Consider the following 14,472-nt stretch of genomic DNA (forward strand, 5'->3'; position numbering starts at 1 on the left):
TCAACCCTACAAAACCGAAGATATTGTATGTCGATAGTGTAAAGGTCATAGTTTCAGCTTTATATTAATAATAATGCCTAAATGTTGATCAAAGTAAGTAATAATTTAAGAGTTAGAATTTATGTTAAATAATTACTTCCGTCCAAAAGTAAGAAAAGTCATTTTCCCCAACTTGGTTAAAAGTAAATAAATTCCACAACTAAGTACCCAAACACAAGTTAAATGATGTATTCAAGTAAATCACCCTACTTAGAGTCTTTAAACAAAAGAAAGAAAGATTAGCAAAAAGCAACCCAAATACATGGTTCTATAACTACACAAATGTTCTCCAAAAAACTAATTTTCCGATCTCTTGAGCTTTCAAATTTACTTTAACACTGTTTTTAAACTAATCAAAACCATATCACAATTTAAACGAATGATGTACTTGCCCGATACTTGGCTTAATGATGTACTTGCCCGATACTTGGCTTAACTAGCTTAGTACAGAAAACATGAAATTTGACATCTGCCCTGCAAATAATATCTAGCGTATACCTTAAATGAAAATACAAGTCTGCATTCTTTTCTGTGTCTCGTGTCGTTGAAGTCAAGAGAAAGGGAGCTCCAAATCGGTTGACTCTTTCAATTGGCAACCAAAACATTCACCCATTAGAGTGTGACTGGCAAAATTACAGAGCAAACTCCAGCAACGTCATTGATCTTGTCAGAGATCCTTCAACTGTATACTCAGCATAAACTGAAAAGTAGGAGAGATCACTCGTAAGCTGCATCGCCAACTACCCTGCAAAATACTTTGACTGTCAAAGCATCCCATCTAGAGAACTTCAAGACCTTGCAAATCAAAATCCATATCATAAAATAGAATTGAGCAATAGAGTAGAATTATGCTTCTTAATTTAAACATAGTGAAGACATTCACATTTCACAAGTATAAGGAATCTCTAACATGAACATAATAATGCACGGGTACATGCATTAATCATGTACTTCACTGTTTGTAGATATCCTTGACGCCTTGCATCGAAGTTCAGAGTAGGAAAATAGGGAAAAATAAGTAATGGAAGGAAGGCTGAACTACTTAAAAAAAAAAAGACAATAGTCACAAAGGAAATTGATTTAAGCATAACACAGGATACCTGTTTGCATAAATAAGAGATCTTTTTCTTTTTTCTAATGACGTATCTTTTTGGGCCAACTTGTGTACACCTCGACTATTCCACCAGGTACCTGCTACCTATGATGCGTGGAATCTTCATTTTAGGCGGCCACACATGCGTTGACACGACACTATTAAGGGCAAAGTTTTGATATCGTACCGGATGAGGTCAATCGAGATCGGGTACTTTGACCACGATCCATGGACAAATTTGAGGAAAAACTGAATTTTGATTTCTCAAGATAAAAGCCAGGGGAAATGGCATACCTTTAATATTCTGCTGCTGCGAGGTAGCAAAGTCTACTCCTTTTGTCTCATTTTCAGCTTTTCCTCCTGAATATATTTTTATATATCTAGTTTTAGAATTTTTAATTACTTTTTGCCGAATTCCTGCACCCGTATCCGTACCTAGATCCCTTATCCCCAAATCTTAAAATTTAGATTATAAAGGATCCAACCTCTGGATCCGCACCCGGATCGGATACCCGACTCGAGTCCGAGCAACTTAGCATGCTACCTGCCACTAGCACAGGTACGGGTAGCTTTGTCACCACAGCTTAGGCAGATGAGAAGAAATCATCTAGTGTGTTTTAAATAAGGAAAACATTATTATACTAATAGTTGATAGAATCATCAACAGAGCTCAGCTTCAGTGCATTTGAGAGCTTCATCACGGTCCCACTATAATGCGAGTGTCACAACTTTCATTGCCAAGTAGGGAGAAGAGACTACACCAACAGTAGCCAAAGTACTAAACTGAACTGCAAGCAGCTGTGCACACAAGTGTGCTCCATCTTCCATTCCACAACCTTATTTTCTATCAATATTACTTGTCTAGACTATACCAAGTGTATAAATACAGATGGAGACACAGTGAACGGGACAAAGCTAGGTTAATGCTTCTGAAAAACTGATTTAGCTGATAATAGGGGTCGCAATTTGACCTGGTGGTATTTGTGCTAGTTGCAAGTAGCACTGGCAAGAAATAGTTGGCCTAGAGGAGGACAAGGAGATGGATTTGATAAAGGGAAAATGTCAACAGCAGCAGCAATGACTGTAATACAAGATGTAACCAGGCATATCTAACTTGGCAGCAATAGTGGTCCAGATTACATGTGATGCTTTTTATCTCATTCCTGGTTGTCTAGAAAGTACAATAACATAAAGTGATTTTTTGTCAAACATTACTGAATGGGGCTTTCCTGAATAGGCACTTCACCTCCATTAATTGCAAAAGAAGAAATTGGAATTTCAAGCTACTCTAGTATGCCATATAATTGGAAGGCTTGATAATTTTATAATTCATCAAATCATGTTTTTTGATGAATAGAATACATAAAATCACTTAATAAAGCTATTAAACACAAATACTCCTGATGTACAACTAAATCACATACCAACGTCGTGCTATTTATTTTGGATTGCATTTGAATTGGTTGTATGCTCTATCTCTATCATACTCACTAATCTGTGATTCAAAACATGGCTATGGAAGTTCTAGATTCAAGTTCACATCATCCAAAGATTAGCATTTTTACCACTGTTCTAGGCTATTCAATATCTATGAATGATCAAGTTACACCATCCAAAGACAGGAAATTTTACCACCGTTCTAGGCTACTCAGTATCTATGAACGGTCAAGTTCACAACATCCAAAGATTAGCAATTTTACTACCTTTCCAAGCTATTCAATATCTAAGAATGGACCACACACAATGTTACCAAGATAGCGTTTTTGATTAATAAAGTGAAACAGATGCTTACTGAAATATCAGCAGCAACAACTATAAATGTGTTACCATCTTCTATATCAACACTACGTGATTTGAGTTATGCTCTGATTAAAAATTTCTACCTACCACTAAAATTTAAAAACTGAAAAACATTTATACCGACCATTGGACATTCTCCTGAGAAATGAAGTCAGGAAAATATTGAATACTTATACCTACTATATAGTACATTCCTGAAATAAAAACTTTGGAATAATCCACATAAATCTAAGATGTCAATACATACCGGAAAGAAGTGTGCATAACGAAGAATTCAGACAAGAGATATAGAGATAATATAGAAGTTTCAAGTTCAATCACAAACCTTTGAGTTTGCTTTTTCAATGCCTCAGTCAAATTTGACATGATGCCACATACTTTTGCTTCTGCAGTTAAGGAATTGACAACTTCATCTAAAGATTTCAATTCCTCATGAAACTCTTGATGCAAGACAAAAGAAGAGAAGTGCTCATCTACAACCAAACCGAGACACTTGACTACATCTTCAAGTGAAGGAGCCCATTCAGAAGCCTTCAACCCCAATTCAAATGATGCCTTAGGACAAGGACACACCTGAGGAAACCTCTCATACTTGTTCAACCACTTTTGCAGGTACCGGATCAAAACCATTATCTCTGAACCCGTTAATTTACTAATGCAAGCACCCAAAATAACTTCATCAACATTCCTCGACCCAAGAAAGTAATGCAAACACATTTCGTAAACCGAAAACCCATCATGTGCTAGCATAAGCAAAAATGAAGCATCCCTAGCTAGACTCATCCTATCCGGACCAAGGCTCGTGTCCATTGCCTTATCAATTGCAGACATTGCTTGACTCTCCCACTCCTTCCTCACAAAAGTCAAGCTACTATCCCCGTTTTTTGGAAGGGAAAGAAAGTATTTCAACACACGAATCATATCATAAGTTTGAATATCAAAAACATGCTTTACACACAAAACAACCAACCAAGATTGCTTCTTTTCAATTAGGTTATTTATCAAATTCGATAAGCATGAATGTTCAACAAGCCCATTAACAATCAAACTCCCCAAAACCTCCCAACTCTCTAAAACAAAACATGCTTCCAAAACCAAACCCTTAACATCTCTACCCATAAAATTACCCACCTTTTCGGTCAATTTTACAATATTGCCCTCATCCAACCCATCAACATGAATTGAAACACCAAATTTCTCCCAAATTTCTGCCACGTAGGCAACAAACATCCCAAAGAAGTCGTCTTTGTTGAATGTCTTAGGGTTTTTCATCTTCCTCTTCAATTTTTTGATGAAATTTTTCCCCAACTCGATTAATTCAACATCAGTTGATGAAAATTTCCATCCAGTACCTCGTTTGACTAGCGATACGCCGTCGTCCTCTTCCTTTTCCGGTTTCAGTTGAAGCAGAACTGGTTCTCCACTAAGAACAATTGAGTAATTTCCCTCGGAGGTGGTTGGTGAATGTTCAATCGAAGCTTTGGTTATAACTTCCATCAAAGACATTGAGAAAAAAATGGATATTTTGTTTTAATTGTAGAAAGAGAATTTTTCAGTGGTGGAGGAGAAAACGAGGCACCGGGAAGACAGGCGGCGGCGCAGTGGTTAGCGGCGGAGAAGGAGAAGAGAAGTGAAGTTTGAAGCCCTAGAGAGTGAGTTTGGCGCCCGAGCAACTGTAGGAGTTGTACAAGGTGATAAGTTTTAAATGGAGTGGGCTGGTTATGTTTCCCAGGGGCGATGTGCACAAATAGCCACTAACAGCACCTGTCTTTATTTTAAAGCCAGTGTTTTTAATGTCTTTAGTCTTTAGCCACTGGTTTAATAAACTTATACCTGACTGGACGAAAATACCCTTCTTCTATAATTTATACCTACGCGATCAGCAGCAGCAGCAGCGCTAAACAATAGAAGATTTCTACGCGATCGTCAAAATTGCAGAAGATTCTCTTCCGATTTCAAACTATAGAATTCAACATTCTCATCCAAAAATCGACACAGATTTACAGTAAGTTATACTTTTGTGCGTTTCTATTGATTTTTATTTCAACATAGTTATACTTTTTCCGATTTCTATTGATTTTTATATAGTAAGTAGAAATTTGATTTTTTTTTTTTGAATTTCTAGATTGATAAAGTTAAGGACATCGCGTCCTGTGATAATTCTATAAAAATTGAGCACATAATATTAAGGACATAGTGTCCTGATTTTGCAAATTGAATTGAAAAAGTTAAGGACACAATGTCCTTAACTTTGTTGATGTTCTTTTGTATATTAAGGACATACTGCCATAGTTTTGCAAATTGTTTTGAAAAAGTTAAGGACACGAGGTCCTGAAGTTTGAGTTTCAAGTTGAAAAGTTCAAGACACTTGGTCCTGAACTTTCAATATTTAAGGAGAGTTGGTCCTTAACTTACCGTTATAAGTTAAAAAGTTAAGGACAGGCCGTCCTTAACTTTGGGTTTCAAGTTCAAAAGTTAAGGACATGAGTCCTTAAGTTTGACTTGCAGGTTCAAAAGTTAAGGACAGATAGTTCTTAAGTTTGAATTACAGGTTCAAAAGTTAAGGACAGACAATTCTTAACTTTGAATTCCAAGTTTAAATGTTAAGGACACTTGGTCTTGAACTTACGGTACCTGTTCTTAATTATACAAAGATTGCATTATAAAATATGTCCTCAGTTTCCCATTCTCTTGACTTGCAGGATGAAAACAATATGCATTATAGTTGCTTTTAATGGTAGATGGACTGAAGACTATAAATAACTTGATCATCAAACAAAACTTGTTCTAGTACCTGAGACAATTCAGTTTGAAGATTTCATTAAACAGATCTTTAAAGTTATTGAATTAGATAGACACAAGTTTGAAGCAGTGATATGGTTTGATATCAACCTTGGAACAAGCAAGGGAATGCTTGTATCCAAAGATTTAGATCTTCACACATGTATACAGTTACTAAAAACTCATTCACTCTTCAAGGGTTGTCGTTTCATTGTTGATATTTCGAAAAAAGTTTTTGGATCAACAAGCAACAAACATATCAACACAGAAACTCAACATGACAATCAAAATAAATGCCAACAAATAATGGAAATAGATATGGTTGAAGCTCAAGCAATAACTGAAGAGGTGCTTCAAACACATGTCAACAGAGAAACTCAACATGATAATCAAAACAAATGCCAACAGATAATGGAAATAGATATGGTTGAAGCTCAACCAATAACTGAAGAGGTGCTTCAAACATTTGATTCTATTCAAGTAGAAGGACAAAGCATTATAGAGATTGATAACGAACAAGCTTTGGGTATTCAAGTCTTAGAGAGTGCGCTGGTAATCGAGAAAAAAAATAGATTTAGCATTTACTTTGAATGTAAGTATTATGTTCTATATTTAGCTTATGATTTTAATATAATTTAACATAATGCACTAACTTATAATTTTTCAACATTGAAGGTCTTCCTTGTTGATTCATGGTGTTCTAGAGTTGAAGAAGAAGGAATAACTTTCTTGGTGGACTTAAACAAAAGAACATGTGATTGTTTTCAGTTTCAATTTGATGAATTACCATGCATACATGCAATTGCAGCTATCGAGAAGAGAAACATCAAGAAGTCTAACTTTTGTTCGCACTGGTACTTAAAGGAATCTTGGCTGAAAACATATGAAAGACAAATACATCCTATAGGACATACTGATTCTTGGATTGTACCAGAGAGTGTTAAGTCACAAATTGTTAAACCTCCAGATTTCAAAGTGCCACCATGTAGAAGGCAGAAGAAAAGGCATATTCCAGCTACCGAGTCATCAAATTTAATATTCAAATGTGGTCGTTGCAGAAGAATTGGTCATAATAGAACAACCTGTATATATTCTCCTGCAGTCCATCCATTTTCAAGAAAGCATAGAGGGTAGTAGATATATCCACTTTTGTTTATCGACTCTTTTAAGTTTTTGCTATAAATTGGATTCATTTAGATTATTCTTATTTGAGCAGATGTCTGAATTTTCAAAATTTCTTTCTGCTTACCTTCTTTTTGTTTCTTTTGAGTTCAAAGATTAAAAGTTAAGGATAGGAGTCCTTAAGTTTGACTTGCAGGTTCAAAAGTTAAGGACAGACAGTCCTTAACTTTGAGTTACAGGTTCAAAAGTTAAGGGCAGGTAATCCTTAACTTATAGTTAAAAGTTCAAAACTTAAGGACTGTCTGTCCTTAACTTTGAGTTTCAAGTTCAAAAGTTAAGGATATGAGTGCTTAAGTTTGACTTGCAGGTTAAAAAGTTATGGACAGACAGTCCTTAAGTTTGAATTACACGTCCAAAATTAAGGACAGGTAGTCATTAACTTTGAGTTCAAAGTTCAAAGGTTAAGGACTATCTGTCTTTAACTTTACAAAAGTTAAGGACAGACAGTCCTTAAGTTTAAATTACACGTTCAAAATTTTAGGACAGGCAGTCCTTAACTTTGTGTTGAAAGTTCAAAAGTTGGACATGCAGTCCTTAACTTATAGTTCAAAGTTCAAAACTTAAGGACTGTCGGTCCTTAACTTTAAGTTTCAAGTTCAAAAGTTAAGGACAGGCAGTCCTTAACTTATAGTTCAAAGTTCAAAACTTAAGGACTGTCTGTCCTTAACTTTGAGTTTCAAGTTCAAAAGTTAAGGATTGTCTGTCCTTAACTTTGAGTTTCAAGTTCAAAAGTTAAGGACATGAGTCCTTAAGTTTAACTTGCAAGTTAAAATGTTATGGACAGACAGTCCTTAAGTTTTAATTACACGTTCAAAATTTAAGGACAAGAGTCCTTAAGTTTGAATTACACATTCAGAAGTTCAGGACAGTCAGTCCTTAACTTTGTGTTCAAAGTTCAAAAGTTAAGGACACTTGGTCCTTAACTTTGAATTTGAAGTTCAATTACACTTAGTCATGAACTAATACTAACAAACTCAATGGACAAATCAACACTTGATAGAAACAAAGAAATTAATAATATGATGCCTTGATATTACTTCTGAAATTGTAATTTTGCATAGCTGTGACAAAAAATTATGCTACGCAAACAAAATATAAGTGCCCTTTGAGGAATTTACAGAATATTTCAGAAGTTTTCTGAACTTGCAGAATTCATATGGATTATTTACAGTAATTTTATACAAAAGATCAACCACAAGTAACTTTCTTTACAACTAAACTACAACTCCTTTAGACAACAAGTTTCATTTTCACTCTCATAATCATCGCCAACATTTTCTGGTGGTGTATCATAACCAGAATTTCTTTTCCACTCACCATGTGCCCAAAGATTTGCAGCAAGTTCTTTTCTAAAGTCTTTAATGTCTTTAGGTTTGAATTTCTCCACATCCTTTCCAATTATCAACAACTCCACATATTTGATCAGGAATGCATCACAATCAGTCCTAAGAAAAAATATAAGATATGCAGTGAATTAAACAATAAATCTAAAGCACATATAAATAATATAACAAATAACAACACGTACGATCCAGTCTGGTGTGGTGATCTTTGCCACTGAATATCAAATTTGTTGAAGGCATTTCCAAAAGACTTGTGATGTTTGTCAAACTGTGAGAACTTTAGCAAGTGGGGGGGATCATGCGTGCATACATTTCCATGTGATTCATTCCTGACTCATATGGCTCACTATATATGGAATCATATACATCAATCTTTTTTTGATTCAAGTCCAATACCGCCAAAAGAAAGTGTGTCACAACATTAGCATCTTCTGAAGGGAGCCGACATGGAAAAAAGATTTTGTCAACTTCTGTCCAAGCAATTCCACATCTACGACTGTCCCCCCAACATATATGGTGTCACAAACAACTGATTATCACCAGCACACCAAAAGTCATCAGTAGCATCTTCACTGAAATCTTTATACACAAGCACCATATAGTTATCAAAAAGAATAGCAGTAGTTGTGCAACGAAAAGGATGGTCGCGAGGGTGGTAGCATTCCTTCTTTCTCAAATAATATAGGGCAATGTCAATATGCTTCATAAAAAGGCAAAAAATAAAATACATCCATCAGTCATAAAATAATTAAAAAATAATAAATTAAGAATAAAGAAAATAAATGCCTTGCGAATTATCTGACCTTATCTCAAGTACAAAGCTGCTATCTGAAAGCTCAAGGAAGAACATTTTGCTACTATTTTTTTGATGATACAATTTGTATGGATTCTTTTTCACACCATTATCATCAGCATATATATCAGTTTGTCCCCTGAAAATTTTGAAAATATCAAAGTTAGAAGTTAGTCCTGAACTTAGCCTTTCAAGTTGAAATATTAAGGACAGGCAGTCCTTAAATTTGAATTACAGGTTCAAAAGCTAAGGAAACTTTGTCCTGAAGTTTGAGTTTCAAGTTCAAAAGTTAAGGACACATGGTCCTGAACTTAGACTTACAAGTTTAAAAGTTCAGGACACTTTGTCCTTAACTTTGAGTTCAAAGTTCAAAACTTAAGGACTGTATGTCCTTAACTTTGAGTATTATGTTCAAAAGTTAAGGACTCCTGTCCTTAACTTTGTGTTCAAGGTTCAAAACTTAAGGACTGTTTGTCCTTAACTTTGAGTATCAAGTTCAAAAGTTAAGGACAAGAGTCCTTAAGTTTGACTTGCAGGTTCAAAAGTTAAGGACATGCAATCCTTACTTTGAATTACAGGTTCGAAAGTTAAGGACACATGGTCCTGAACTTTGACTTACAAGTTCAAAAGTTAAGGACATTTGCTCCTTAACTTTGATTTTCAAATTCAAAAGTCAAGGACACTTGGTCCTAAACTTAGACTTACAATGACAGAAGTTAAGGACACTTAACTTTAGCAATTTCAATATCAATACTGAAATACATTAAGGGACTTACTCTTTTTTGCAACCTCTCCTTTTCTCCTTGCCCAACCACACAATGATTTCTTACTGAAAGCTCTTCTTCAACATTTCCTTCAACCTTCATAGACAAACCCCCATCAATGCTCATTTGTGTACTTGGAGGAGTAGGAGTAAGAATAGAAAATGACGGACCATCATAACCAATACTATCTCTCTTTCTTTTCCTCGTATATTGGTTAAGATCTTCATCGTTGTTTTCCTCTGCAGGCAACACTATATATATTAGTTTGTTGCAAGTCGTCAAATGAAGAGACAAAATTTCAATTATGAATATAATATTTAGGACAAAATCAATACTTGTCTTGTTCACACTGCCTTCTTGTGTGTTTTCAATAGACAATTCAGCTAACATATTGCTTGCATCATTTTCTTTATCTTCCAACTGCACATTTTCTTTATCTTGCAATTGTTCTCCATGTTCTTCAGTTGCAAGTTCACAAGATTCTGCAAAATATTTATAAGAGCTAACACAATTAGTACTTGTTACTAATCTTTGATTAAAACAAACATGTATAAAATTAAAAAAAACATTGTCTAACCGTTTGCAATAGTCAAGATCATCCCAATTAAATCATTATCTTCACTAGCATTTTCTTGGGTTCCAATATTGTCGGTAAGAGAGGGAGGTGTAGAGAGATCACATGTTCCATCTATGCATTTGGAAACAATCTCACTTCTGCTTGTTCCTTCAGTATTTTCTACGTCTTGAGATTGTACTCCACTTTTCTCTTGATACTCCACTCCAGCTTCTCCCTTGCAGCTTCAAAAGATTCTGTAACATTTGCAACTAATACCCATTCTAATAATTCACTAAAACTAACATTCAATATATAATGAAAATTTTATCTAACCTTGAATGGCACAAGTTTGAACTCCAAATTTCTCTTTATATGACAGAGGTGTAGACATATCGTATGTTCCTTCTAAGCATTTGCATACAATCTCACTGACACTTGTTCCCAATGGACTTTCTAAATCCTCCTGAGATTGCAATCCACATTTACAATTTTTTTCTATTACTCCTGTCTCTTTTAGATTTTCCTGGTCTTGACATTCTCCTACATCTTGAACTTCCACTCCACCAATAGATTCTACAAATATTTGTAATCGCAATTTTTTTTATATGTATTACACTATTGAATATAAATTTCTATGAAAAAAATTCAAAATTTACATCTAACCTTTCCTAATATTAGTGACATTCTCAGTTTCATCATCTAAATGTGCATCTCTAAAATCGCTTTCATACTGAACTTCTGCATGCACATCCATATCATCACGTTCATCACCACCTGTATCTTTGTTAATTGTAACAGTAGGCTCTGTACCATGGCAATGATCATCAACTCCATCTTTAGTAATTGGAACACTAGATTCTTTCTCTATGTTCCTTTCATCAGGTTTCACATAAATCTTCAACAAAGTATCAAGCTTTGATCCTAGAATTTTCTTTAAATCCCGAGAAAGAAACTAAGTTAGAAAGTTAAGGACAGCTAGTCCTAAACTTCAAGTTACAAGTAAAGAAGTTAAGGACAGGCAGTCCTCAACTTAGAGTAACAAGTTCAAAAGTTAAGGACATGCAGTCCTTAACTTTGAATTCCAAGTTAAAAGTTAAGGACACTTGGTCCCGCACTTCAAGTTTCAAGTTCAAAAGTTAAGGACACTTGGTTCTAAACTTCAAGTTTTAAGTTCAAAAGTTAAGGACATACAGTCTTTAACTTATAATTTTAAGTTCAAAAGTTAAGGACACTTGGTCCTAAACTTCAAGTATTAAGTTCAAAAGTTAAGGACATGCAATCCTTAACTTATAATTTTAAGTTCAAAAGTTAAGGACACAAAGTCCTGAACTTAGACTAACTGAAATTAATGATATTACCATGATTTCATTCTCAATCTTTTTTTCTGATACAACTATTTTCTGATTTATTCTAGTAACTTCAGCTTGCAGATCCTTCTTAAAACTCTCTGATAATCTCTGAATCAAAAAACATAAAAACAAAAAAGTCTCGTAAGCAAAAAATAATCAAATAAAAAACTAATGCTATTCAAAGGCAGAAAACCTACTTTAACAATTTCCTTAAGCATGACTTCATCAAATTGTGTGGAAGAAGGCATTGAGCTTTGATATTGAGAAATTGGCTCTTCCAAACTAATAGGCTCTGTATCTTCTTGAACAGGAATAAATGGTGACACCTCGATCAACTTATACAACTATAATATAACAAAAAATAAACATAAATTTTCAGAACTAAAACAAATAAACAAAAAAAATAGCTAGTAATTAGATTAACTTACATTTTCATTATGGAAGTATTTTTTACACAGAGAATCATACTGTGGAGATTTCATTTCCGAATAACATAACATCCGAGGATAACCAGATTCTTGAAAGTTCACAAATTATTTTTCCTGGAAAATAGGAATTACTTCCATAATCCAAACACAAAAGGCAAAAGGAAAGCCAAGTATAGTGTAGCTATCCTTGTCTTTATCTTGTCTTTCTCTTTCTCATTCTCATTCTCATTCGGCTTCAAACAACTCTTCAATGATTTTAATAAAGTTTCATAAGAAAGAGAGCCCCAGTTGAAAGAAGAGCAGAGTTCATCATCGTCTTCAATTTTCATTATCTACTCGGACACATTCCTATTCTTCCGCTTGCCCATCAAAACAAATTCAACAAAATAAATTGTTTCCAACTTCACAGCATCATCATCGTTTCCTACAAATGATGCAGCTGTACCATGTGGGTGACTAGTAATAAAATTAAAAAACCCTATCACGGCCCAAATCCCGACCCTGGTCATGATGGTGCCTCTCGTGAAGACAAGGCCAGCCAGTCTAACCCAACTCGTCCTTTAAAACAGTAGTTTAACACAAATATAGTATAAACATGGTTTAATAGTACCAAATAGCGAAAAGTATGAATAAGAAATGCAGAAATCCAGCCCGAGACAACCCTAACTGGGGAGACGAACCGGGATAACGTCCGATCTTGTTTCTGGATTGAGTAGAAAAGGGATATATGAAGTTCGTTCACAAGTCACGAGCATCTCACAAGTCACGAGCATCTACTAGGGTATAAATATAACTGAAATCCTGGAGTGTACAAATACAGATTAATGAAATGAGGAGAGAGAAAAGCAGTGCTGCGAACGCCGACAGCTACCTTGCTAAACTCTGATGACTTTGCCTCCGATCAACCAAAACATACCTGAATCTGCACACAAGGTGCAGGGAGTAATGTGAGTACTCCGACTCAGTGAGTAATAATAATTAATAAAGACTGAAGGCAAGAAATCACGCAAAAATACAAGGCATTCCATACTGAAGCAGTAAAATCACTTTAAACAGTAAAGCAGTGAGAAATCAAGTGAAAATCCCTTTTTCCAACAAGTAAAGCAAGTAGTTTACAAGTGAGTAACAAAAATGATAGAAATGTAAATAGCCCCTCGAGCAAAACATGTACAACAAACCGCCCCTCGGGCATAATATCAACAGAACCAGCCCCTCGGGCTCAATATCAGAACAGTGCCAGCCCCTCGGGCTCAATATCATAACAGTAGCAGCCCCTCGGGCTCAATATCAGATCAGTAATAGCCCCTCGGGCTCACTCTCAAAATAGTATCAGACCCTCGGGCTACCTCACAATCACTCATATCAGCCCCTCAGGCATAGTATCAATCACTCAGAACAATGGGTACCTGCGCTCACTGTGGGTGTGCAGACTCCGGAGGGGCCCCTTACGGCCTAAGTGCTATATCAAGCCACCTCGTGGCATCATCACTCAGCATATCCTCACATCACTCAAGCCACCGCGTGGCATATAAAGTATCTCAGGCCCTCGGCCTCATATCACTCGGCCTCACATCACTCAAGCCACCGCGTGGCATATAAAGTATCTCAGGTCCTCAGCCTCATATCACTCGGCCTCACATCACTCAAGCCACCGTGTGGCATAAATAGTTTCTCGGGCCCTCGGCCTCATATCACTCAGCATATCCTCACATATGGCCCTCGGCCTCACTCAGTCCGGAAATCATCATAAGCCCTCGGGCATTTGTAAAACAGTAGTTCTCATCCCAAAATACCATTTAGAAATATCATTTGAGTTTTCAAATCTGCATAAAAGCGGTTGAGTTTGTAAAACAATAATTATCAACAGGACTGAGTTTAAATATAAGTCAAAATAGTGAGGAAATAGTGATAAAAATTCTCAAAGGATTCAAATAATTGGCACGAAGCCCAAGTATGGCAATCAGCCCAAATCATGATGATAACAAATAAGTTTCAATCAAATATGCGGTAAAATCATCAATCGGGATGGACCAAGTCACAATCCCCGGTAGTAAAAGACCTCGCGCTCATCATCCAGCGCGTGTCTCACCTCAATATAGCACTACGATGTGCAAATCCGGGGTTTCAAACTCTCAGGACATCATTTACAATCATTACTCACCTCGAACCGACTAATCCTCTAGCTCGCGATGCCTTTGTCTCTCAAATCGACCTCCGAATGCCTCGAATCTAGCCACAATAATTCGATTCAGTTAATAAAAATTATAGGAATTAATTCCATATGAAATTCTACATTTTCCATTAAAAATCCAAAATTGCACTCAAAATTCGCTCGTGGGGCCCA

At 35.7% G+C, this 14,472-nt stretch overlaps 1 protein-coding gene across 1 annotated transcript; it reads right to left on the minus strand.

The window, feature by feature from the left end:
* Positions 1 to 278: 278 nt before the first annotated feature.
* LOC104210810 (uncharacterized) lies at positions 279 to 4,619 on the minus strand. The gene is made up of 2 exons (XM_009759780.2): positions 3,258 to 4,619; positions 279 to 784 (listed from the first exon to the last, which is right to left on the minus strand). The coding sequence occupies exons 1-2, from the start codon at positions 4,436 to 4,438 to the stop codon at positions 757 to 759; spliced, it is 1,209 nt and encodes a 402-aa protein (XP_009758082.1). The 5' UTR covers positions 4,439 to 4,619; the 3' UTR covers positions 279 to 756.
* Between the last annotated feature and the right edge of the window lie 9,853 nt (positions 4,620 to 14,472).

Source organism: Nicotiana sylvestris, chromosome 6, assembly GCF_000393655.2.
Source record: "Nicotiana sylvestris chromosome 6, ASM39365v2, whole genome shotgun sequence".
In the NCBI taxonomy this organism is placed as follows: Eukaryota; Viridiplantae; Streptophyta; class Magnoliopsida; order Solanales; family Solanaceae; genus Nicotiana; species Nicotiana sylvestris.